General features: G+C 45.6%; 2 protein-coding genes across 9 annotated transcripts in view; one reads left to right on the forward strand and one right to left on the reverse strand.

The window, feature by feature from the left end:
• Positions 1 to 12,606, forward strand: part of SRPX (sushi repeat containing protein X-linked) — a 245,722-nt gene extending 233,116 nt beyond the window's left edge. Inside the window, exon 11 of the transcript XR_015728220.1 lies at positions 12,415 to 12,606. The gene's annotated coding sequence lies outside the window, so the exon portion shown is untranslated. The remainder of the gene's footprint in view (positions 1 to 12,414) is intronic.
• The window catches only part of SYTL5 (synaptotagmin like 5), a 219,226-nt gene that overhangs the window by 22,148 nt on the left and 171,340 nt on the right, over positions 1 to 25,738 (reverse strand). For 4 of the 8 annotated variants that reach the window (XM_034423803.3, XM_087871275.1, XM_087871279.1 and 1 more), the window contains 6 exons: positions 21,341 to 21,488; positions 20,847 to 20,976; positions 19,464 to 19,570; positions 18,438 to 18,530; positions 10,840 to 10,902; positions 8,454 to 8,632 (listed from right to left, as the gene is read on the reverse strand). In XM_034423803.3, the coding sequence (XP_034279694.1) occupies positions 8,454 to 8,632; positions 10,840 to 10,902; positions 18,438 to 18,530; positions 19,464 to 19,570; positions 20,847 to 20,976; positions 21,341 to 21,488 (720 nt within the window). The remainder of the gene's footprint in view (positions 1 to 8,453; positions 8,633 to 10,839; positions 10,903 to 18,437; positions 18,531 to 19,463; positions 19,571 to 20,846; positions 20,977 to 21,340; positions 21,489 to 25,738) is intronic. The other 4 variants (XM_034423804.3, XM_087871277.1, XM_087871280.1 and 1 more) reach the window with 1 other exon arrangement.

The raw sequence follows: 25,738 nt of genomic DNA on the forward strand, positions 1-25,738 counted from the left end.
CTCCCCGAGCCTCCGCGCACACCCTGCACTTACCTGCATCCAAAACGGGCCATGTGGGGACTCCTGGGAGGGGCAGGCTAGGCGGGGCCAGACAGGAGTGAGATTTGGGGGTTCTCCGAACTGCATAGAATCTTAGCTAGAGGTTCTCCCAAACCCCTGCAAACCCCCAGCAGCCCACCCCTATCTCCCCCCCCCACTTCTCTATCTATCTATCTATCTATCTATCTATCTATCTATCTATCTATCTATCTATCTATCTATCTATCTATCTATCTTCCTACATGCATTCTGGACACCACACCAAGCCTGAGTGAGAATTATAATTCCTGCTCCTGATTTTCTGCCATGCAAATAAAAAAACAGGTGTCATCTTTCCCCAAAATGTTATTTGTTGGCTAGTAGTTCCATGTACTAACACCAGAAATATGCAGTCAGAAATCTATTGAAACACAGAATTTCATACAAACAATGCAAATTAGAGGCTAGAGAACTGTTACTCTTCAGGTCCAGCCCATTCTTTGTCCCACAATGACCAACTGCATGTAGCTGGGAAGTTCACAATCCCAGACTGTAGAGTGATGATCTTTCCATTACTGCTTCTCGGGACCCTTGAGAAAGATTCTAACAGATTAACAGATGACATGACAGTCTTTTCTTGAAAGCTTCCAGTGATGAAGCTCCCACAACTTCTCAAGGCAAGCTGTTCCACTGGTTGATTGTTCTCACTGTCAGAAAATTTCTTCTTATTTCCTGGTTGAATCTCTCCTTGTTCAGTTTCCATCCATTATTAAGATGAGGCATACAATCCATTTTTCAGAATATAGTAAATTACCAAGTGCTAAGTGTAGTTTGTATGAGCCTGTGGGCTGTAATATTAGAGTTTGTGGAAAGTTCCTGCCTTACTACTCAGCCTTTTATTTTTTATCCTCATTCCTTTCTACCATATCTGTCCTCAGGCAGGTAAAAGAGGCTTCAGTGTACCCAGAATTACTTTCACTTCAAAAGAGGCTTCAGTGTACCCAGAATTACTTTCACTTATAGAAAACAAGGAAACAAGAACACCACAAAAAACTCCTATGAATTTTTCTTTCATTCTCCAGTCTTACTGCACTGAGAGAAATCTCTTCCTGAAGAGCCTTCTATTATTTGCAAGAGAATGTGGAAGAAAAGCTATAATCCTCTCATTTTTCCCATCATTCACTTTTTGGGCAGGAGAAGACAGAAAAAAAATCAGCTTCTTTAAATTGATTATGTTTTTAGTTATAATTGTAGAGAAAAACAAAGGAACAAAACAATTGTTCAACTCTGGTTCCTTTTTATAGTTACTGAATCATACTACACATGCCAGAACAAAATTGCAGAGAATTATGGTCAGCTGACAATCATAACTTAAATGTGCATTTTCTAATTGGAAAGTTTTTAGGATAGGAAAAGAGAAGTAAGAATATCAGCACAAGGCATTTAGCGGTAAATTTTGCGAGCTGCGCATGCTCGAAGATGGCGGTGTTGGGTTAGCTCCTGGTCCGACGATGGGAGCTGTTTGGCTGTTTCGGGAGGTGTAGGGTCATTAAATCCGTCTGCGACCCGAGCCCCAGCAAGGAGAGCCCCTGCCCAACCTGGGGAGGATTTTTACTCCCCCTGTGATGTCGTGGCTGGAGCGAGGGGCTAGCGTTTTGGAAGAGGCCCTGGAGACGCTGAGGACGCTGTGGAATGCCACGGAGCACCACGGAGGTAATAGCGGTGGCACTGTGGAACCACCCTGGGTGCTGCGGAATTGCCTTGGAGCGCCGCGAGGATATGGCGGCGATGGCGGCACTGCAAAACATCACAGAGTGCCGAGAAGGCAATGGCGGCGGTGGCAGTAGTGGCAGCAGTGGTGGCACCAGCGATAGCGATGGTGGTGGCAGCTTGGCTTGGCCACAGGGAATCATCTGGCTGCGGTCTTTATTTCTACCAAGGACGAGGGGCTGGAGGGGGATGGTGACTCCGGCGGTAGTGCAAGTAGCCGTGGGGCGATGCGCCCCCTCCTCCCCCACACACACTCAAAGCAACAGAGCCAAGGCGGTGCTGTTGATGGAGGCTAGTAGGCAGCGTTGGTTGTCCCCCCTCATAGACGCATCTGTTTATGGTGCTGGGGGGGGCGGCACTGGTGCCGTTGATGGTGTCCATCGCAGAAGACTGCAATGGTAGTTTTGCTGAGGGTGAAGAGAAGAAGCCGAGGTGAACAGGCCTGGACTTATAAATCAGCAGAGGAGGAGATGATACCCTCCTCTGGGGATATTGTTTCCCCTCTCCCTCTCCCCGCCTTCCCCTTCCCCCCCTCTTTATGGGGGGAGGGGTTTACAAACCGCTATACTTTGGACCCCTCACCATGTTCCACTCATGCCCTCGCTGGTAGGAGAGACTGAGCACCATTATGAGGGAGTTGAGGGACTTTCTATATCCCAACAGAGAAGACGTAACATCATTTCCGATAACCACCTGTAACGGGATCAGCCGTCGTGAGAGGATGGTTGGTTATTAGCCTCTGTTGGGGAAAAAAGAACATTGGACCTTCTCCCTGTCGTGAGAGGACAGTGGAGTCCAGCCCTACAAATGGATATTGTATGATCTCTTATGCTCAGTTATCCCTTTGGACTATGATAGACTCCCGGACTGGCCTTCCTTTCCCGTCCTTGATTCGGTTGATGCTCCAAAAAGCCAACCGTCTTGCGCTGCGAGATTCCCCCCTCTCGCAGGCCTGGCCCTCCACATTATTGAGGGCCTTTCTTAATGACGGGTTTTGGGACCCTGAGAGATGGCATGCAGCAAAGAGGGGGTTGAGGGGTTTTTTATCGGGATTTTTAAGGAAAATTTTAAGGGGACCTGGGAAGAGGGGAGGGGGTTGTAGAGATGGACCGGGGGGGGGTTCATATAGCCACCGGGCGGGATGATGGGTCGCTTGGGCGCAGCAGAGGGAGCATGGAAGGAAATCTGTCTGGGAAACAGCGGGGTGTCGGGAAGGGCAGTGCAATTGAAATAGTGAGTGGGAGGGGCAGATATGATGGGCGCAGGGGACCACATCATGTTCTGGGGGTGCGCATACGCTGCCTATGAGCGATTGCGCACTCCGGCCCCCAATGCGCGACTCGGGTCCTGGATTGCACAGAGCCTCAGGCCCTGGGCCCGTGGCTGATGTTATGTAATGCCAGGTCGGTTGTTAACAAAGTCCCCCTCATTTGTGATCTTATTTTGGAGGGGGGTGCAGACCTGGCAGGTATTACGGAGACCTGGTTGAGCCACGAGGGGGGGGTTCCCCTCGTCGAAATGTGCCCACCAGGTTTCTGCGCATTTCACCAGCCAAGGGCTCAGGGGAGTGGTGGGGGAGTGGCAGCGATTATTAGGGAAAGTCTTAGTCCGAGGGAGACCACTGTTCCTGAAATAGGGGATGTGAGTCCCTCCTCGTGAAGTGGGGCCGTGGGAGGCAGATGGGTTTGCTGACTACGTACCTGGCTCCCTGCCACGTGGCAGCGACCCTGCCCGAGCTGCTCGATGTTATTGCCGGGGTGGCAGTTGATACCCCAGACTTATTGTCATGGGGGATTTCAACCTGCCATCTGCAGGTGAGGCGTCAGAGGTGGCTCGGGAGTTCATGGCTTCCATGGCGGCCATGGACCTGACCCAATTAGTTTAGGGCCCCACTCACACAGGGGGACACACTCTGGACTTGATTTTCGTCTCTGGTCAGTGGTTGAATGATCTTGGTAGAGGGGATTTAGACATTAAACCCTTGTCATGGACAGATCATTCTCTTCTTCGCTTGGACTTTCCTGCCGCTTCCCCCCGCTGCAGGGAGACGGAGCCGATTAAATGGTTCCGTCGCAGGCGCCTGATGGATCCCGAAAGGTTCCTGACGGAGCTTGGGCCGTTTCCTGAGACCATGGCACACGACTCGACTGAAGACCTGGTGGCCGCCTGGGAGAGTGCGGCCGCCGGGGCTTTGGACCGTGTCGTGCCTTTGCGGCCTCTGACCCGATGCCGACCTCAATTGGCTCCTTGGTTCTCCGAGGAGCTGAGAGAGATGAAGCGTCAGAAAAGACGTCTAGAGAGCATTTGGAGGACTAGTCAATCCGATTCCGACCGGACACTGGTGAGGTCTTATATCAAGACCTACCTAGTGGCGATAAAAGCAGCAAAATCTAACTATTTTTCCACTCTTATCGCATCTGCAGAGAACCGCCCAGCCGCTCTGTTTAGGGTGACCCACTCCCTTCTTCAGGGGGGAGTGCGGGAAGATCCCTTGCAGGGTCGAGCTGAGGATTTTGTGCAATTCCTGCATGATAAAGTTGCTCAGATACGGGAAGGCTTGGACTCCGACTGGGTGAGTCCGGGGGAGGAGACGAGGGTAGGTCTTGAGAACACTATCTGGGAGGAGTTTGATCCTGTGGCTCCCGAGGATGTGGACAGGGTTCTGGGTAGGATTAGTGCCGCCACATGTTTATTGGACCCGTGTCCCTCCTGGTTGGTACTGGCCTCCCGGGAGGTTACACGAGGCTGGCTCCAGGGGATTATAAGTGCTTCTCTGAGTGAGGGTGGCTTTCCCGCTGCCTTGAAAGAGGCGGTGGTGAGGCCCCTCCTCAAGAAGCCTTTCCTGGCTTCTACCGTTAGCCAACTACTGTCCGGTCTCCAACCTTCGTTTTGTGGCGAAGGTTGTTGAGAGTGTGGTGGCACGACAACTGCCCAGGCACCTGGATGAACCTATCTATCTGGACCCATACCAGTCGGGCTTCAGGCAGGGGTACAGCACTGAAACGGCATTGGTCGCGTTGGTGGATGATCTCTGGAGGGCTCGGGACAGGGGTTGCTCCTCTGTCCTGGTCCTGTTAGATCTCTCAGCGGCTTTTGATACCATCGACCATGATATCATGCTGCAGCGGTTGAGGGGGTTAGGAATAGGGGGCACTGTGTTACGGTGGTTCTCCTCCTTCCTCTCCGACCACTCGCAGTTCGTGTTGACAGGGGGGCAGAGGTCGACTTCGAGGCGCCTTGCATGGGGAGTGCCGCAGGGGTCGGTCCTCTTGCCCCTTCTGTTCAACATTTATGTGAAGCCGCTGGGTGAGATCATCCGTGGTTTTGGGGTGAGAGTCCATCTGTACGCTGATGATACTCAGCTGTACATCTCCACCCCAGACCACCCTAACAATGCCCTTGATGTGATGTCCCGCTGCCTGGAGGCCGTGCGGGTCTGGATGGGGAGAAATAGGCTCAGACTCAACCCCCCCAAGACTGAGTGGCTGTGGTTCCCGGCGTCGTGATATAGTCAGCTGGTGCCATCGCTGACTATTGGGGGTGAGTCTTTACCCCCCACAGAGAGGGCTCGCAATCTGGGTGTCCTCCTGGACGCACGGCTGTCTTTAGAAGAACACATGACGGCTGTGGCCAGGGGGGTTTTTTATCAGGTTCGCCTGATCTGCCAGTTGCAGCCCTTTCTGGATCGTGATGCCTCACGCCCTTGTCACCTCCCGACTGGACTACTGGAATGCTCTCTACATGGGGCTCCCCTTGAAAAGCACCTGGAGGCTCCAACTGGTCCAGAATGCGGCCGCGTGGGTGGTTATGGGCGCAACTCGTTGTGCCCACATGACACCCCTCCTGCGCGAGTTGCACTGGCTCCCAGTGGTCTTCCGGGTGCGATTCAAAGTGTTGGTCACCACCTTTAAAGCGCTCCATGGCATTGGACCTGGATACCTTCGAGACAGTCTTCTGCCACCAGTAGCCTCCCACCGGCCAGTCCGCTCCCACAGAGAGGGTCTCCATAGGGTGCCATCGGCCAAATTATGTCGGCTGGTGACACCCAGGGGGAGGGCCTTCTCTGTGGGAGCCCCTGCCCTTTGGAATGAGCTGCCCCCAGAAATTCGTAAAATCTCTGATCTCTGTGTATTTCGCTGTGCCCTCAAAACCTTGTTGTTCCGCCAGGCTGGGCTATCAAGGTAAAGATTTTAATTGGGTTTTTAAAAATGGGATTTTAAATTTGGGGTTTTAAATTGAACCTATCATTTAATAATTTTAATTATTTTTAAATTTTGTCTGTCTTTGTGCTTTTAATCAGGCTGTACACCGCCCTGAGTCCTTCGGGAGAAGGGCGGTATAGAAATAAAATAAAATAAAATAAAATAAAATAAAATAAAATAAAATAAAATAAAATAAAATAATAAAATAAAATAAAATAAAATAAAATAAAATAAAATAAAATAAAATAAAATAAAATAAAATAATAAAATAAAAAAAATAAAATAAATAAATAAAATAATAAAATAAAATAAAATAAAATAAAATAAAATAAAATAATAAAATAAAATAAAATAAAATAAAATAAAATAAAATAAAATAAATAAACATGGGTTTTTCATTTCACCAAAATTAAGTCTTTTCTCCCAGACAGTGTAGCACTGTTATCAAACTGGAAAAATATTCATACCAGTTCACCATCTCCAGATTGATTTTTTTATTATTATTAAACTTCTATGCTGCCCATCTCACTAGTCAATTCTAGATTTCACCAACTGAAGCAACTGTAGTTTCTCAAACTTTTCAAGGACTAAAAATGATATGGCTCTTGTCTTTCTTTCTTTCTTTCTTACTTACTTACTTACTTACTTACTTACTTACTTATTTATTTATTTGATTTATATGCCACCCTATCTCCAGCCGGACTCAGGGCGGCTCACAACAGTTAAGAAACATCTAATAAAAAGTTAAAAAATTAAATCCAAATCTCATAATTTAACAGTTAAAAGTACAATTAAGACTAACAAGTTAAAATTAAATTAGAATTAAAACCCCATTAGTCCAGGCCGGCCAAACAAAAAAGCCACGTTTTCAGGTCGCAGCGGAAAGAGCGGAGGTCGGGGGCCACCTGGAGCTCCAAGGGCAGTAGATTCCAAAGGGTAGGTGCGCCCACAGAGAAAGCCCTCCCCCTGGGGGTCACCAGCCGACACTGTCTGGCCGACGGCACCCTGAGGAGGCCCTCTCTGTGGGAACGCACCGGGCGATGGGAAGCTGTTGCTGGCTGCAGATGGTCCCCCAAATATCCCAGGCCTAAGCCATGTAGGGCCTTATAGGTAATCACCAGCACCTTGAATCTCACTTGGAGGGCAACTGGCAACCAATGCAAGTCGCGTAGGAGAGGTGTAACATGGGAGTGTCGGGATATTCCCATCACAACCCGCGCGGCCGCATTCTGCACCAGCTGAAGTTTCGGAGTGGTCTTCAAGGGCAGCCCCATGTAGAGGGCATTGCAGTAGTCAATACAGGAGGTGACCAGTGCATGAGTAACCGTGTGTAGGGCATCTAGGTCAAAATAGGGGTGCAACTGGCGCACCAGGCAAACCTGGCCGAATGCCCCCCTGGTTACAGCCATTACATGATCTTCCAAATTTAGCCGTGAGTCCAGGAGGACACCCAAGTTGTGTGCCCTGTCTACAGGGGGCAACACCTCATCCCCTATGACCAAAAGTGGAATCTCTTGATCGGACCGAGACACTGGTACCCACAGCCACTCGGTCTTAGCAGGGTTCAGCCGAAGCCTGTTCCTCCCCATCCAGATCTGCACCGCTTCCAGGTACCAGGACATCACGTCGAGGGCATCACTGGGTTGGTTTAGGGTGGATATAAAAAGTTGGGTATCATCAGCATACTGATGATACCTCACCCCAAAACCCCAGATGATCTCACCCAGCGGCTTCCTATAGAAGCCCCACTTCTTCCAGAGTAACAGGGTTGAACTCTTCCCAGATAACACGACCAGTCATCTCCCCCCCCCCCGTCCGACCCTGCCCAGTCAGAGTCCAGACTGGCCCGGATCTGAGCGATCTTGTCCAGCAGATGTTGACTAAACTCCTCGGCCCAGCCCCGCAGAGGGTCATCCCCTGCTTCCCGATTCAAGAGGGAGTGGGACACCCTAAACAGGGCAGCTGGACAATTATCTGCGGATGCAATGAGGGCAGAGAAGTAGGAACGCTTTGCTGCCTCCATCGTCACAAGATAAAACCTCGTAAAAGATCTTAGCTGTGCACGGTCTGCTTTGGATCGACTGGATCTCCAACAACTCTCTAGGCCTCTCCTCCGGCGCTTCAACTCCTGGAGCTCCTCAGTAAACCAAGGGGCAAACCAGGATCTGCACCGAGTCAGAGGTTGCAAAGGCATGACCCGGTCGAGAGCCCCGGCGGCTGCCATTTCCCAGGCATCCACCAGGGTCTCAACCAGGGCGTGGGAGAGTAACGCTTCAATAAAAAGATGGGAGAAACTCATGCTGTCTTTCACTTTTTGTAAACTCCAACCCAAATATAAGTGTGTGATATTCTACTATATTAAACAGTAGATCTGGGGAAGGCAAATCTAACAAGAAAACATAACTAGGATAGTAAATAAATAGAAGTTTAGTAAAAAAGAGAGAGAGAGAGAGATTTGCTTACGGATCTGTTCTTTGTTTCTTTTCATCAGCAATGGCCAAGTTCTTGCATTTTTTTACAAGTATGTTAAGGGCTCCTGTTTTATAGCTGTAGCTAATTTGCAGACAAATTTCACCACTAATATTCAGATTTCCATAGTCCCCAGTTTCACTGTAAACACTCATCATACTGTTAATGCTGGTCTGAAAAAGAGAGGGTGACAAAATTGGTTGAGGGCAAAATTCAATCTCAATGTCCCATTGAAGAAACATACCTATTTTATTTTAGTTGATCAAATAGCTCAAAGTGTCTTATTCAGTTCTCATGTATGTGCATATCTGTAAAATTAAGCTCAGAGATCATCCTAAACTCATCTGGTAAACCCATGGATGGAGACTTCAGTGCCTAGTTTAATATTTTAACTCCAAAATAATTTACTTATGTTTTAATTAACTTCCTTAACTGATATATGTTGTAGTATATCTTACCTTCAGCAAAACATCTGAGCAAGTACAGTTAATCCTCGATTTAACAATCATCTGTTTAGCAACTGTTATGACAGTGCTGAAAAAAGTGACTTATGACTGATCCTCACACTCACACTGCAGTATCCTCAGCCATCTAATCAAAATTCAGGCACTTGGAAATCTTATTGTACTTACAACAGTTGGCAGGATTCTAGCGTCACATGATCACCTTTTGCAACTTTCCCAGTCAGCTTCTGACAAGCAAAGTCAATGTGGGATTCCATATTTGCTTAAGCAGCAGTGGCAAAAAAGGTTGTAAAATCAGATTCATTTAACAACCGAGTTGCTTGGTGATGGTAGTTCTGATCCCAATTGTGGTCATGAGGACTACTTGTACCCATGACATGCCAATTAGCACACTGTAATCTGGATGGCACTCATGAGAATGAAATATATAGCTGACCTGAAAATCAGTAATGACCCCTAATCAAATTAGATGGTATCTAAGTGATACCAAAAGGATCAGTCCTGAATTTCCTACAATTCAAAATTTTCACTAATTATTTGGATTAAGAGGTAGAAGGAATATTTACTATATTTCAAAATTATATAAAAATGGGTGAAATAGCTAACAGCAAGAAGAGAGAAGTTATATTAAAAATAACCCTGACAGATTGGAGAAATGAGCTGAATATAACAGAATAAAATGTAAAAGAGAACAGTATGATGATCTTCATTTCAGACACATAAATCAAACGCAGGATTATAGGAAGGGAGATATCTAATTTATCAAAAATCATTGCCATAAAAGGTATTTTTATACTAGTTGATTGGAAATGATAGTTGTATAATAGAGTAGCAAATTGAGCAAGTGCAATGCTATGTGCTTGCATCCACAGAAATATCATTTGCAAGTCACAGAAAGTAATTGTTGCCCTCTACTTCAACAATCTGTCTGAACATTATACTTTAATAAGGATTTAGAGAAGCTGTAGCTGACCAATAAAAGTGCAATGAAGATAATCAGGGAATTAGAAACAAAATCTCATAAAGAGAAATTGAAAAACTTTTGTTTAGCTTTGAGAAAAGATGGTTAAAGGATCCTATAGCATCCTTCAAATACCTGAAAGGATGCCACACATCACAAGAGTCCTGCCCAGAGATGGTATTCAGCAGGTTCTGACCAGTTCTGGAGAACCGGTAGCGGAAATTTTGAGTAGTTCAGAGAACCGGTAAATGCCACTCTGACTGGCCCCACCCCCATCTATTCTCTGCCTCCCAAGTACCAGCTGATCGGGAAGAAATGGGGATTTTTCAATAACCTTCCCCTGGATGGGGAGGGAATGGAGATTTTACAGTATCCTTCTCCTGGAGTAGAGTGGAAATGGAGATTTTACAGTATCCTTCCCCTGCCACGCCCACCAAGCCATGCCATGTCCACCAATCCACACCCTCAGAACTGGTTGTAAAAATGTTTGAATCCCACCACTGGTCCTGCCATTCCAGAATGTAGGATGCGGAATAATAGACTTAAATGACAGGAACACAGATTTTGGTTGCATAATAAGAGAGGGGGAAAGCTTATAGTTTGATATTACTCAAAGAGTTAGTTGGATCCCCTTCATGTTTTCACACAAAGGCTAGACAGCCTGATGCTTTCATTCAATGAATAGGAGGTTGAACTTGAAATCACAATCTATGATTCTATGTTATCCTCCATTCAAATAATCTGAATAGATAGAAAAATTACTTCTCCATACATCTTTCTATTACAAAACAGCAATTCTCACTTTTAAGGATATGATGCTGTTACTGTTAGCCAGTGACTTAATGGAGGAATTATTTTCAATTAACAGACATTTATTTTTGCTATTTATATATGTAGAAATGAAACAAGAACTGATATGAGCTCTTGCATGCATCAGAAAAGTGAGAGAACTTACAGTATCACCATCTGCTTCTGGAACATTTAAGTAGTTCCATTTCCTTTCAGAATTTGAAGAATTCTTTATGAGGGAGGCAAAAGGCAGAGGAAAGAAGAGCATTATGTAGTACCAATAGGGATATAGAAATTCAAGAAACAGTTTGAGAAAGTAAAAAATGGACAAAGAAAAGACATGTTGTGACACTAGAAATATAACAACCAAACATTGTATGGAGAAAAGTGATTAGTAAATAACTCCCATTTATAGAGATAGACATAGAAGAAATTATATTATCTCTCCAATGATGAATTTAACCTTAGGCTGAGCACTCATTTTCCTTTTGCAGTATTACAGAAATATTTGGATAAAAATATTTTGTTATCACAAGACAGATGTCTATCTGCCCACATACCAGCACTTTGTAGCTAATGTATTTTAATCAACCATTTAAAATCCTTTAGAATACAAGATACTTAAATACTGTAATTACTATAGCAATTACACTATCTGCTAGGTGCTAACGAATAATTTACTTGCCAAGCATCAAGTGAAATTATCCAGTTTGGTGTAGTGGTTAAGGTACTTGACTGGAAGGTGGGAAATTGAATTTTAGTTCTTCCATAAGCATGAAAGCTAACTATCTGACTTTGGACTGGACATTCTTTCTCAGTGTAACCAACTTCATAGGTGGCTGTTGTGAGGAAAAGAGGAAGCAGGAGAACTATATACACTGCCTTGAGTTTTACAAAATAAAGGAGGGATATTTATCTAATAATAATGACAACATAATAGTCCTACCTTAAGTGTTAAACTATTATTTGCTTAATATGTGAAATGTACAATCTTCTTTCTAGCACAAAAGGAAAATAATGATTGGGTCCTGATTTCATCACCTTGATGAAATAGGCTCTACCCTATGCCTTCCTGAAATATTGGACTAATTCTTATAAACTTCAACAACATAACTGAAGCATCTTGTAATCCCCAGTTATAAATAAACAAGCAAAAAGTAGTTATAGTATATTCATAACTATTGTGCTGAGCTCCGATCCAGGGCTCGCCATACCTGGAGGGGGGAGGGGGAAGGCCATGGAGCAACATACAGCAGAGAAGGCAACTGGAGCAACGGGCGAGGCTGCGGCTGCAGGACGTCCTGTGACAGCACTGAACAGCCGCTCACTAGCTGATCGCTCCCCTGCACGGGCTTCCAGTTGGGATGCGCAAGGCCCCGAAGCATGCCGCCGGTTGGGAGGTCATGCCGCTGCTGCCAGATGGGAGAGGAGGCCACCACCATGGTCTACCAGTTGGTTGACAAGCAGGCATGTCTGGTCGGTCAGAGGGTATGGTCCTTGGACTATAAAGTGCGCTTTATAGTGCGCTGGGAGGTGAGAGCTCCTAGCGCTGACTTTGCAAGGGACTGTATTTCCTACTCATCATGTACCAAGGCCTGCTTTTAAGGATTAAAGTTTGGGTTACTGAGTTTCTCGGTGTCCTGAGTGTGTTTGCTTTGGTCCTAACCCGATCCGGCTTTGGACCTTTGAGACAAAATCAGCGCTTTTCATTTCTAATTATTCCCATCGTTGTCTTCCACAGCCATTAAGGTTGACCAGATAGGAGGAAGGAAGCCAGTGCGATGGCTGAAGGTACAGTGCCAGAGATGGCTGAAGTGAAGCCTCAGATGTGGAGGATGTGCTGCAGGGCCCCATATAGCCACCAGGATATTGACCCCAGCAGGTGGTGTGGGATCTGCCGCCATTGCAGGATTCATTCAACGGGAACCCCAACACTTGTTTCTGAGCCAAGCCATTAGCCATTTGGACCAGTACACCCGGTTGTACCCCTCGCAATAGGAAATGGTGGTGGCCGTGACAGTGGTGTTGGAAGGTGAGGCTGCTGAGTGGGTAGCGGACTTGCACAGTGAGCACACCTGGGAGTTGGCAAATGTGGGTCTTTTCCTGGAGGCACTATGAATCCAGTTCAAGGATGGGTCCCGCGTGCAACGGGCAGATAGAGAGCTCCTATCGCTAAAGCAGAGGGGCCAGCCAGTGGTGGAGTATGTCCAGGAGTTCTGGTAAACTGAGAGCCTGGCTGGAAAGGTTGTTGGTCCATCAATTCAGGGTGGGATTGGACCGCTATCTTCGCCAGGCCTGTGTTTACTGGGGTATTCCACATCGGCTGCAAGAGTGGTTTCAGGTGGTAATTGACTTGGATGCTGAGTTACGGGAGTTCTGTCCCAAGGGGGACATGGCCCCTGGACCCCAGAAGGCTATAGACAGAATGACTGGTGGAACCCGGCCTGTCCCTAGTGCCCTGGGCCCTATGGTGAGGCCTGTTTGACTGCTCCTACACTGTTTCTGGTGTAACCAACTGGGACACATTGCAGCTGAGTGCACAGCACCTTTGTCGCAGTTACCGAAGTCACCAGCCAGCATGTTGTGGTCCGCCAGCAGCCTGCGGAGCTGGCAGCGGAGTTGAACAGCGATGAGGCTGAAGAAGAACATGGGCCAGTCCTGGAGGCTGGGGAAGGCCCAGATGAGGGCTCTGTGTCAGAGGCAGAGATGGGGCCAGGGCCATCGGGGAGTGATGCACGGACTTTGGAGCCTCTAGAGGCTGACAGTAGAGAGGCAGAGGAACAGGAGGAACCTGTTCCTAGTGCATGTATGAGACAAGCTGCCAGAAGGCAGGAGCAGCTAAATCAGAGAGGATGACTCGGGAGTAGGGCCAAGAGATGATTGGCCCCTCCCATAAGGCTTAAAGGGCCAGCAACGGCTCTTGGCCTCTTTGCCAGAAAATAACCATTGCGAGAATTGCTTCGTGTTTGGCTGTAGTTATTTCTTCTGTTCCTGAACTGTTGCCAAGAAAAGCCTTTGGCAGTTTGCCTAATTATCCCAAGGTCAGAGATAAACTAAAGACTGGTGTTTTAAGGACTTTGTTTTCATTTCATTTAGAATAAGCTGAGAATGAGTTAATTCTCAGTTGTTTTAATAAAATCTGTTTGATTTTTGGAACTGTTTTGCATTTAATATCAACTACGTGGGCTTGGGTTACAACACAGCAACTCTGGTAAGACTGCAAGGCCTTCCTGACAGACTCCTGAAAGGTCCTGGGGAGCACACCAGGTGGCGTCCTCGGTGATGTCCTCAGAGGAGGGAGAAGCAATGGCAGTGGGGAAGTTCCAGGTGGTGCCCTATGACAGCAAGGATGACGGCCTGGAGGACCTAATGGTAAGTGACCCCATCCATCCATTCATCATTCACATCACCATAGTGAGTCCCTAATTAGCACAACATGTGCGGTACGGTGCACTGATAGACTCAGGGTGTACCCGATGTCCTATCAGCCAAGCTGTGGTTACTGCATTAGGGATTTGGGTGAGGGGATGGCCAAGCCTGTTAGGTTTGAGCAGGTGGATGGCTCATTGCTGGGGGAACTCCTGCTACCCACCTCATGGAGCCAGTATGGTTGGAGATGGGAGAGCATTGGGAAGTAATTAGATTAATCATGGTGGCAATGATGACCAAGTCCCTTATCCTAGGATTGGCATGGCTGGATAAGTGGGGCCGCACAATATGGTGGGAAGGTGGCTACAGGAAGTTGAAGATAGAAGTTGGGCCCAGGCCTCCTCCCCACGAGCAAGCTCAGAGAGAGGCAGAGAGTGGACTAGGGGGGAGGCCTGGGGAGGCCCTGGAGGAGGCCCGTTCCCCCTTCCCCCAGGTCTACACAGACCTGGCACAGGTCTTCAGTAAGAAGGAGTGTGAGACCCTACCCCCATACTGCCCTACTTATTGTGCAATCGAACTGATACCCAGAGCCAAACTGCCTAAGCCAAAGATGCATTCGATGATGCAGAAGGAGATGGGGGAACTTTGACGGTACATTGACAAGAACTTGGCTAGGGGGCTCATCCAACCAGCCCAGTTGCGAGTGGCCGCTTCGGTGCTGTTCAGAGAGAAGATGGGACCCTGCACTTATGCGTTGATTTCTGCAGAATTAACAGGATTTGTGTGGAAAATATGTACCCCCTGCCTCTCATGAAAGACATGTTTGCCCATTTGGCCAAGGGGTGTTTTTTTTTAGCAAGTTAGATCTGTGGGAGGCTTACTACTGAGTCCACATTAAACCAGGGGACGAGTGGAAGATGGTGTTCAACTACCCGTTGGGGAGTTCCAGGTGATGTCATTCAGGCTACAAGGAGCCCCAGCTGTGTTCATGCAGCTAATTAACAATGTGTTACATGAACACCTGTACCAAGGGGTCCTTGTGTATCTCAATGACATAATCATCTATACCACCACTATGGAGGAATACACCCAGTTGGTGCGGCTGGTATTGAGGAAATTGCTGGTGGCAAAGCTATATGTAAAACTCTCCAAATGTGAGTTTCACCAGACTCATCTGGACTATTTGGGCTACTGTATATCCAACACTGGGGTGGAAATGAATCCACATAAGGTTCAAACTATGTTGGAGTGGCAGGCACCAAAAACACAATTTGCAAAAAAATAATTGTAGAGCATCCTTGGCTTCGCCAATTTCTATCGGCAGTTCATCTCATCGTTTGCCAGGGTGGCATTGCCGTTGACTGACCTACTTCAAATGAAGCACACTTTAATGAAGCCTCGACCTGGACAACCACTCCAGTGGACAATGGACTGCCAACAAGCCTTCGAAACGCTAAAAGCCCTATTCGTAGGGAGCCAGTCCTGAAACACCCTGACTCCAGACAATGTTTGCTATCTAGGCTGATGCCAGTGATGTGGCAGTAGGAGCAGTCCTGTTGCAGAGAAACAAGGTCAGATGCAGCCTTGTGCATATACCTCATGTAAGCTTACTGAGACAGAACACGGTTGAGCAATATGGGAAAAGGAGGCCTTTGCTGTACGGTGGGCGTTGCTGACATGGCAGCATCTTTTGAAAGAACCATTTGAGGTCCGGACAGACCACAAAAACCTTGAGGCACTCCAAACGCCATGTCAGTTGTCCCCGAAGCAGGCCCGGTGGGCACAGTACTGCCAATGGTTCCGTTACTCTGAAGTACATCCCGGTGGGTAAGAACTTCCTGGCAGATGCCCTGTCACGGATGCACCAGTATAACAGCCAGCGGGAAGAAGTAATCCATGCCATCGTACCTCCTTCCCAACAAGCAGCACAGGTGATGGTCAGAGGCCTGATTGATGGCTTGACACATGATCTACAGACCGCATTACTGGTCAACCCATGGCTCCTAGAGAACCAACAACTACTCACCCAAAGGAATGGCTTTGCCTGGAAGGGCAGCAAACTATACATACTACTCACCCTGAGGCCTAGGGTACTGTGGTGGTGCCATGACACCAAGCAAGCCAGCCATTTCAGGTTCCTTAAAACTCTACATCTCACCAGGCACCAGTTCTGGTGGCCGCGAATGAAGTCCGAAATAGAGAGTTATGTAAAAAGCTGTCCGGTCTGTGCAACCATGAAACTGCAGCCAGGTAAACCCCTAAGCCTTTTACAGCCCATGGTTGATCCCTCCCGGCCTTGGGAGGAAATCACCATGGACTTCATCATACAACTGCCAGAGAGTAACGGACACAACGTGATATAGACGATCGTTGACCTTTTCTCCAAACAGGCCCATTTTGTGCCATGTTCTGGATTGCCTTCAATGCGAAGGCTAGCAAAGCTGCTTATCAGACATGTTTACTGTCTCCACGGGGTTTTGAGGCACATCATTTTGGGGGATGAAGTTCACTGCCAAGTTCTGGCACAACTTCATATGCCTGATCATCCTCCCAAGATCTAAGCACAGCCTTTCACCCCAGCACAAACGGTGCATCAGAAAGAACGAATGCCATGGTGGAACAATATCTGAGGTGTTATGTCACTTATCAATAGAAAAATTGGGCAGACCTCCTTCCATTTGAGGAGGTGACCTACAATAAAAAGTGCCTTGAAAGTGCCTTGCAAGAAACTGGGCCCGAAATACCTGGGGCCTTTCCCAATTGTACGGGTAATAAATCCCGTAACTGTGAAACTGAAACTTCCACCCTTGCTGGGGAAGGTGCACTCCGTGCTCCACAGCAGTCTCCTGAAACCTGTGGAAGACTCCAATATCTGGCCGCTTCCCTAGCCACCAGGTCCTGTAGTGGGGGACCGGTACAAAATAGACCAAGTGTTATACTCGTGCCTTCATAGGGGTAAACTGTAGTACCTGGTATGGTGGAAAGGATACCCCACTACTGACGCCTCATGGGTGGCACACTGGGATGTGAGAGCCACAAGATTGCTTACGAGGTTCCATAAGAACTATCCCTGCAATCCGGGGGGGGGAGGGAATACATGTTAGGGTGCCGTGTCTAACCCTTATGTCTCCTATCTTGCAAGTACAGTCCTTGTAGGGGGGAGATGCCTGTCGAGCCATGATCCTGGGCTCGCCATACCTGGGGGGGGGGAGGTGGGAAGGCCATGGAGCAACACACAGTGGAGAAGGCGACCAGAGCGATGGGCGAGGCTGCAGCGGCGGGACTGCTGGTGCCTGCACCAACAAGCCACTCGCTAGCTGATTTCTCCCATGGACGATCCCTCTGGGAAATAAAGCAGCACACAGCAGGGAGAGCAATAGGAGTAACGGGCGAGGAGGCAGCTATGGTGGCAGGTCTTCCAGTGACAGCATTGAACAGCCACTCGCCAGCTGATCGCTCTCCTGCATGGGCCTCCAATCAGGATGTGAAAGGCCCCAAAGCATGCTGCTAGTTGGGAGGTCATGCTGCTACTGCCGGATGGGAGAGGAGGCTGCCACCATGGTCTACCAGATGTTGGTTGACCAGTGGGTGTGTTCAGTCAGCCGGAGAGTGTGGTCCAGTGGTGGGTTTCTACCGGTTCACCCCGGTTTGGGCGAACCGGTAGTGGCGGCAGCAGGAGGCTCCGCCCACCTGCCTGGATGTCATCACGGATGCTCTGCGCATGCACAGAAGTGCCATGTATGAGCGAAGTGAGCATGCATATGCACTCACAGTTCCAAACTGGTAGCGAAGGTAAGTGGAACCCACTACTGATGTGGTCCCTAGACTATAAGTGATTTTGAAAGGGACTGTGTTTCCTACTCATCGTGTACCAAGGCTCCAGCCTGCTTTCAAGGATTAAAGTCTGGGTTACTGAGTTTCTCGGTTGCCTGAGTATGTTTGCTTTGGTTCTAACCTGGTCTCGCCTTGAACCTTTGAAATATTGGCTATATCCTTGTATCCATCAAATGAAGTGCAGTAAACATAATAGTTGTATCTTGCTTAAATGGATCAGCTGCCCTGGTTCCTCTAAGATGTCAACATTCTATGTTTATTAGAAGCTAGAAGGACCTGCAATCATTCATGCTTTTCTTTAACAAAAATTAAAGTCTCTAAAAATCCAAATAATGGAAATGACATTTAATCTACCAGTATTAAAACAAGAGAATTGAAGCTAAAAATCAGCTGTGGAATGAAACACAACAGAATAAAATATGTTAGAAAGGAACATGGTCCAAGTATCAAAAATCTAATATGCTTTAGGAAGAAACAGTACAAAAAAGTCATGAATATGTATTTAATAACATACTGTATTTAATTAAATTTAATTAAATTTAACAATTTAATTCCACTTACTGTGGAAAATCCACTTGCCAAATTACTTTGCCTTTTGGAAAAGCCAGAGGTTATAATGTCATCCATATTCTCTTCTGCTTCATTCAGGTAGTCCTAATGGAAAAGCAAGGCATATATCCACAATTAAGGAATAAAATATTTTATTAGGAAGGGGTTGAGTGGAGGACTAAACAGGAAAAACATTATCTTCTGTTGCTATTTAAATAAAACCATTTACCTTAGCTGTAGTATCTCACCCTGTTTCACCTTTTGTCTTTAATAGCATTTTAGTGTCTGATATATCTCCAGTTATTGTGAACATCTAGCCCACCATACTTAATGATAGCAGCTGAAACTCTACCTTATAATTACAAATTATACCCAAAAAGGTTTCATTACACAGTTATTCAAACTGTGTCCCATAGTGTGGCTGATCCTTTCATAAACCAAGCTGAGGCTCTGCAAAGATGAAAAAGTGAAGAGAAATGCTACCCTCTGCCTGCCAAGATTGAAAGCCCCATGCAACTGCTCTTGTAGTTGTTAGACATGGAACAGTTGCTACTGGTTGAGTTCCATTTTGTATTATAATTCTGTATTAGAACTGTATTAGAACTGTGTTCTGTTAAGCAGCTGCTAACTGCAACCCTTCACTTCAAAAGATAAAGCATGTGTTGACAGTTGTGCTTGGTGGAGATCTCTGACTGGACCAAGGGCTGAAGTTTGGGAGATTTCAGCAGAATCAGACTGTGTCATCCTGCTTTATTCTGCATCTAAATTAAATAAGGAAATGCAATCTTTTTTGTAATTGGATGCTGGGGCCATTCATGATATTTCAGCCTAACTATTACATAAGGTTCTTGCAAGGATATATTTGTAGTTATCTTCATTTATACCCCCTACATTTTTATTATTGTTATTGTACTTTTGATATAAACTGTGACATATATATGAATTACTGAAATTAGTCAAATGAGAAGTTTATTATTACTGGTAAAATAAAAGAGTCAAAATATTCTAATTTGTAAGCTTTGTATCTTTCCAGCTCACCACATCATGGTCCAGTGCTCCAGGTACAGATTTACTTCTTAAGCTTAAAGTATCTTCATTTCCTTCTGAAAAGGATCCATTGAGATCTCTCTCTGACCTACTACGATCTGCAAGATATAAGGAAAATCCATGTATAGTGCATTAGCAATCTATATAGAAGATATTATACCAAAGATGCTTTTTCAAGAGGCAATTTGACTTTCTTATTTTTCTTTGAAGATGTTTTCCTTTTCATCCAAGAAGATTCTTCAGCTCTGACTGGATGGCAGGGAATGGAAGGATTTTCCCCATCATCCAGTCAGAGCTGAAGAAGCTTCTTGGATGAAAAGTGAAACATCTTCAGAGAAAAACAAGAAAGTCAAGTTGCCTCTTGAAAAAGCCCCTTTGGGACAACATGACTTGGATGACTGAGAATCTGCATAGACAGAAGATACTGTAGTATCTTTTAACTTATTTGTGTGTGTTGGAATATTTATCTATTTTTTCACAACTTCTTGTTTTTAATCCATCAATTTCCTCTTTGCCTGAAACCTACAGAAAAGATAAAATTCAAAAACAAACAAATAAACAAAAGATTACAGGAAGAAATTCAATGGTGGTTTCCTTTTTCTCACTCTTTGGAAAATCAAACAGGTAGAGGGAAAATGTATTTCATGCAAGCTGAGTCTCTAATACTTCTATCTAGTCTATTGTTAGTAAGGGAACAGATTATAAAGGCGTATCTTTCATCCAATTGTTAATGCATACAAATGTGTTGAATAAAATTTAGGGAAGAAATGATCAGCAAAGGCTAAAGTTTACAGATGTTTATACAAAAACCACCTCATCTTTGTTTTAAGAATAATTATGACAGACACATAGAGATTTCTTCATTAAAGGGGAAGAACCAGAGTTCTACAATAAAGTGTAAATTTTATACAGAAGATCCCATTCAGCCCTCTTCATCTTCAGTTATACGTAAAAGAATCAGGTAGCAGGTGACCTACTGTATGTCTGAAGAGCCACTGGCAATCAAATAAACAATACTGCACTAGGATCCAGATCAGAATTACAAAAAGTGTACCCGATCATTATACTTTGATAGTTTCTGTAATCACGACAGAGTAGGTAAGCCAAAAATATGGTCCATGTAAACTCCCTCCCTATCCTCAGCCAAACTGCATCTGTCAATATAACCCTGAATTGATAGAAATTCTACATCTCTGATCTAGAATGACAAAAGTTGTCTAACCTGGTAGAAAGCTAATTCTTAGCAATTCTAACAAAACAAACAAACATTCCCCAAGAAGAAAAACTGTGGGAGGAAAAAACAAGTGAAACAATGAAAAGAGATAGTAATAGCAATTCATAAGTACATCAAAATATCAGTAACTGAAAGCTCACCAGATGTTAAAGATGTCTTAGAAATTGCCATAGAAGGTGTTCTAGAACTTTTCCTACGATGCCTTTTTGACAAATCTGCAGGGATACTTTCACTGATAGACATAACAATGTTGTTTTCTAATTCCAAATCCTGCTCACATAAAACAACATATATTTCATGTATCACACATATAAGAAAACTCTTTAACATATGAAAACACACTAGTTACAGTCTAGGAAGCAAACACCCATCCAAGTTCAAGCCATTAACTCTAACTTTTCATTGTTTGTTCAAATATTTCAGAATTTACTTTAAGCATGATTTGTTGAACATAAGAAATAAGCCAGAATCAATTTTAGGAATATACACAAATATATTCAATCTCAATTTGTTTTCTCCACCATGTCTTTGTCCAATACTTAAAAGACTGGAGGAAAACAAGTAAACCCGGATTCTAGATTTGCCACTATGAAGCGATTCTCAAACCAATCCATTTTTGCACCAGTCAACTTACCCTGCTGTAGTCAATAGTCATGCTGTGTGCACTCAGTGCTGGTGATCTTGGACAGAGTGGAGTAGAAGCATTGCTTTGACTTTCAGCATTTTTCATGTTGCCAGTTATGTCTCCAAGAAGATGACTATCTGAGGGAAAGGTGTTCCCCCTGGAGAAATTGCACTAAATTAACCTTCTAATTTATGTTGATACAGCATAAATAAAAAAGGAGAAACTACATATCAGAAATGATGTTCCATCAGTAATTAGAAACTCAGACAAATACTTTAGTAGCATGAGGACATTTTAATATTTCATCACCTGGATAGGAGTCCTAATACCATTTTGCTGATCTACTTATATCTAAAATCAAAGAGAACAAGCTCATTAAAACTTGCAAACTAGCATTTTACATATGTTTCAAAGTGGTTAGGCAAAAAATAAAAATTTAATTTAATTAAAATAAATAAAAACAAGTTTCTAAAGTCATATAATTGACACTTGTAGAAAATCTTGGGATCTGTTTTTAACAAAGCCATGCTGACTGCTAGTTATTATTTTACTTGTTTCTAGATGTTGGCAGATCTGTTTTTTAATAATCTTTTCCAGTATCTTCCCGAGTATTGATGTTAGGCTGATTAATCTGTAGTTTCCTGGGCCTGTTCCCCCCCCCCCTTTTTTTTTGAAGATGGAAACCGCATCAGCTCTTTTCCAGTCCTCTGGTAGTTTGCCAGTGTTCCAAGATTTTTGAAAGATGTGGTACAGTGGTTCTGCGATGACATCTGCCAGCTTCTTTAGAACTCTGAGATGTAATCAGTCAGGTCCCAGTGATTTGTATTCATCAAGTTCAAACAGATGTTCTCTAATTTTTTTGTTTATTTTAACTTTTATTTCTAGTCTGTCTTTTACAGTTATGTTTTTGGTAGGTTGGGCTATAGTTTCTTTTTGTGTGAAGACCAATACAAAAAATGAATCAAGCAGCTCTGCTTTCTCTCTGCTGCTTGTTACTTCCTTGCTGTCTTCTCTCGTTAGTGGACTGTTTCCTTGATTTTTTTTCTTGTTATTTATATGTTGGAATAATTTTTTAAAAATTATCTTTGACTTTTGTTACAAGTCTTTGTTCATTCTGAGCCTTTCCTTTCCTGACTTCATCTGTGCAGATTCTGGCTATCTGCTGATATTCTGCCTTAGTTGTGTCTTTCCATTTTTTGTACTTGTCCTTTTTGTCTTTCAATTTGTTCGAGAGATCTTTGTGCAGCCATACTGGTTTCTTCTTGGATTTCTTGTTTTTCTTTTTCAGTGGTTTTGTGCTGATCTGGGCTTTTATGATCGTATTTTTCAGAGTTTCCCAAGATTCTTGAGTTGTTTTCCCCTTTAGGATTTTCATCCAAGGAATCTTTCGCAAGTTCTCTCTGAGTTTGTTGAAATCAGCTCTTTTAAAATCTAAGACTCTGGTATCGTTATGTTCTATTGCTTGTGGTTGCGTTATATTGAATTCTAGTATGACACAATCACTCTCACCCAAGGTTCCTGCAATTTCAACTCCCTCTATCACTTTTTCTCTGTTTGTAAGAATTAAGACCAGTATGGCTGTCTCTCTAGTTCCCTCCTCTATCTTTTGGACAACAAAGTTGTCAGCTAGGTTGGTTAGGAACCTATTTGATTTCTCACTTGGTGTGGAGTTAGTCTTCCAATTGATGTCAGGATAATTGAAGTCCCCCATTACTATTGTAGTGTGCTTCCTACATATATTTGTTAGTTGATTAGCAAAAAGGACATTTATTTTTTCTGCTTGATTGGGTGGCCTATAGCCATGATGGCGAACCTATGGCACGTGTGCCAGAGGAGATGCACGCAGAGCCCTCTCTGTGGGCATGTGCACCATTGCCAGCTGCTCTTCTGGTTTCCGGAGCATGCATGTGTGCCGGCCAGCTGCTCTTTGCGTGCGCCGGAGCACCAGAAACCTGAAAACCAACTGGCTGGCATGCATGGTGGTATTCAAAAATTTTTACTACTGGTTCTGTGGGCGTGGCTTGTTTGGTGGGTGTGGCTTGGTGGTCATGTGACAGAGCGTGACTAGGTGGTCATGTGACTGGATAGGCATGGCTAGGTGGTCACAATCCTAGTTCCCCCTACGAGGATTCCTGCATCCGGGCCTTTTGCAATCCCCCAAAGGGTCATAGGAAATCAGATTCCATACAGCTCTGAACCCTTAAGGCAAACCAAATACAAGTGGTCCTCACTTAATTGCCGGTTGCTTAACAAGTGTTCAAATTTATGACTGACCTCCCCAGAGCTACTTGACCTGTTTTTGGAGTTTTGACAGCCATGCACATACGCACACACATTTATGACTAGTTGCAACATCCCACACAGTCTTGTGACTGAGGTTTTCCATGTTTTTTGCCAGTTTCCAAAAATTCCTTCTGGTTTCCGTTTAAAAGTGCCCATTGGGGAAAATGGACTTGTTTAACAACCACAGTGTCCACTTAATGACCACAAGGTTCACTTAATGACCATGGTGTTTGCTAAATCAGGGCTCTGCAACCTTAAACACTCAAAGAGCCATTTTTCTATTTTCTTTTAAACAGGTATCTCTCTCTCTCTTTTCTCCTTCCCTGGCTCTCACTCTCATCTCTCTCTCTCTCTCTTTCTCCTTCTCTCTCTCATCTCTTTCTCCCTCTCTCTGTCACCTCCTCTCTCTTTTTCTCTCATTTCTCTTATCTTTCTTTCTTTCTCCCTATCTCTCTCTCATCTCTCTTTCTTTCTCCCTCTGTTTCTTATCTCTTCCTCTCTCTCTCTTCCTCTCTCATCTCCTCACTCATCTCTCTCTCATCTCTTTCTCTCTGTGTGTATATCTTGTCTCTCTTTTCCCCCTCTCTGTCTCTTCTCTCTCTTGTCTTTCTTTCCATCCCCCCTTTGTGTCTCTTTTCTCTCTTTCCCTTCCCCCCTTCTCTCTCTCTTTCCCTCCCTCCCTCCCTTCCTCCCTCTCTGTCCATGGGGTGTGTGTGAAGGAACCTCTGAACTGGTGCTTGGTGGTGGGAATCTGACGTCCGGAGGCCAACGAGCCAGGTACTGAAGACCAGAGGGGGGCAATTCCGCAGTCTCCCCAAAAATAACAGATGTCTTGTCGCTTGCGAGCGCTTCTTGTGAGGAGGAAGTGAAGCACGGTGGGAGGAGGCTTGGCAGGTGTTAGATGGGTAGCAAGTGCTTCGTGGCTCCTAAGGAGGGTCGACCCTCCCCTCTCACAACATCTTCACCTGAGGGCATCGCTGGCAGCCGCTTCCTGTGTCAGGAGATCTGTGCTCTTCCGGCTGCTGCTCGGACTCCTCGATGCATGGAGGCAGGAGGCGGCGGTTTTTTTTGCTCCCTGTGAGCAGCAGAGTGAGTAAGGCAGCAATCTGCCGGATGCCTCTAATCTGCAGTTTACTCGTGATCACCATGCTCACGAGTAAACGTGCTCACAAGTAAACTGCAGTTTAGAGGCAGCCAGCAGGTTGCTGGCTTACTTGCTCTGCTGCTTGCCGCCCGCAAAGCTCAGGCAGTGAAAGAAACCACCTCCTCCTGCCTCCACGCAGCATGGACCTCCTGATGCAGGAAGCGTCTGCCAGCAATGCCCTCAGGTGAAGATGTTGTCAGGGAGGCTTGACCCTCCCTCATAAGCATCATTGGCCTTTCTCCCTGCCTCTCCTGGCCAATGTTGCTCATGAGTAAACTGCAGCTAAGATCTCCCACATGCTTTCCCCGCAGGCCAGGCTGGCTTGAGGAAACACATGGAAGGGCTCTGGTGCCGCGATCTCCTGTGTGCTTCCCTCGCAGGCCAGGCTGGCTTGGGAAAACATACAGGAAGGGCTCTGGTGCCACGATCTCCCATGCGCTTCCCTCCCTCCCCATGCACATCGGTCCACCCGCTGCTGGTATCACCCCTCCGCCAGCTCTGTCTCCACTGCCTACTTGCCAGCCAGTGCCCTTCGGCCTTACCTTTGCCAGCAGTGGTGAGCAGAAGTACGTGTCTAGATTCTATAAGTAGTGGTGGGGCTGGCGGGGCAGGCAGCGCCGGGCAGGGAGGCAGGCAGGGCAAACCAGCGGGGACCGGGTGACATGGCCAGCCAGAGGTCGCTACCAAATTGGTGAACCTTGTCAAATTTCCACTAATGGTTTGCCCGAACTGGTGCAAACCGGCTGAATACCACCTCTGATGCGTGCGCTGGAAACCCAAAGACCAGCTGGCCGGCGCGCATGCGCGCCAGCCAACTCATCTTCGGGTTTCTGGCACTCCAGTACGTGGAACAGAACACAAGTAGTTTTGTGTTAACAGAGTACAAAACTACTTGTGCACTTAAGTCCTTGACTTTCATGCCTAGCTGCTCGTAATCACTCAATATTGTTTTCAAATCCCTTTTTGTGTCATTCGTCCCC

The sequence above is a fragment of the Pantherophis guttatus genome, chromosome 5 (assembly GCF_059756535.1).
Source record: "Pantherophis guttatus breed Tessera chromosome 5, ASM5975653v1, whole genome shotgun sequence".
NCBI lineage: Eukaryota > Metazoa > Chordata > Lepidosauria > Squamata > Colubridae > Pantherophis > Pantherophis guttatus.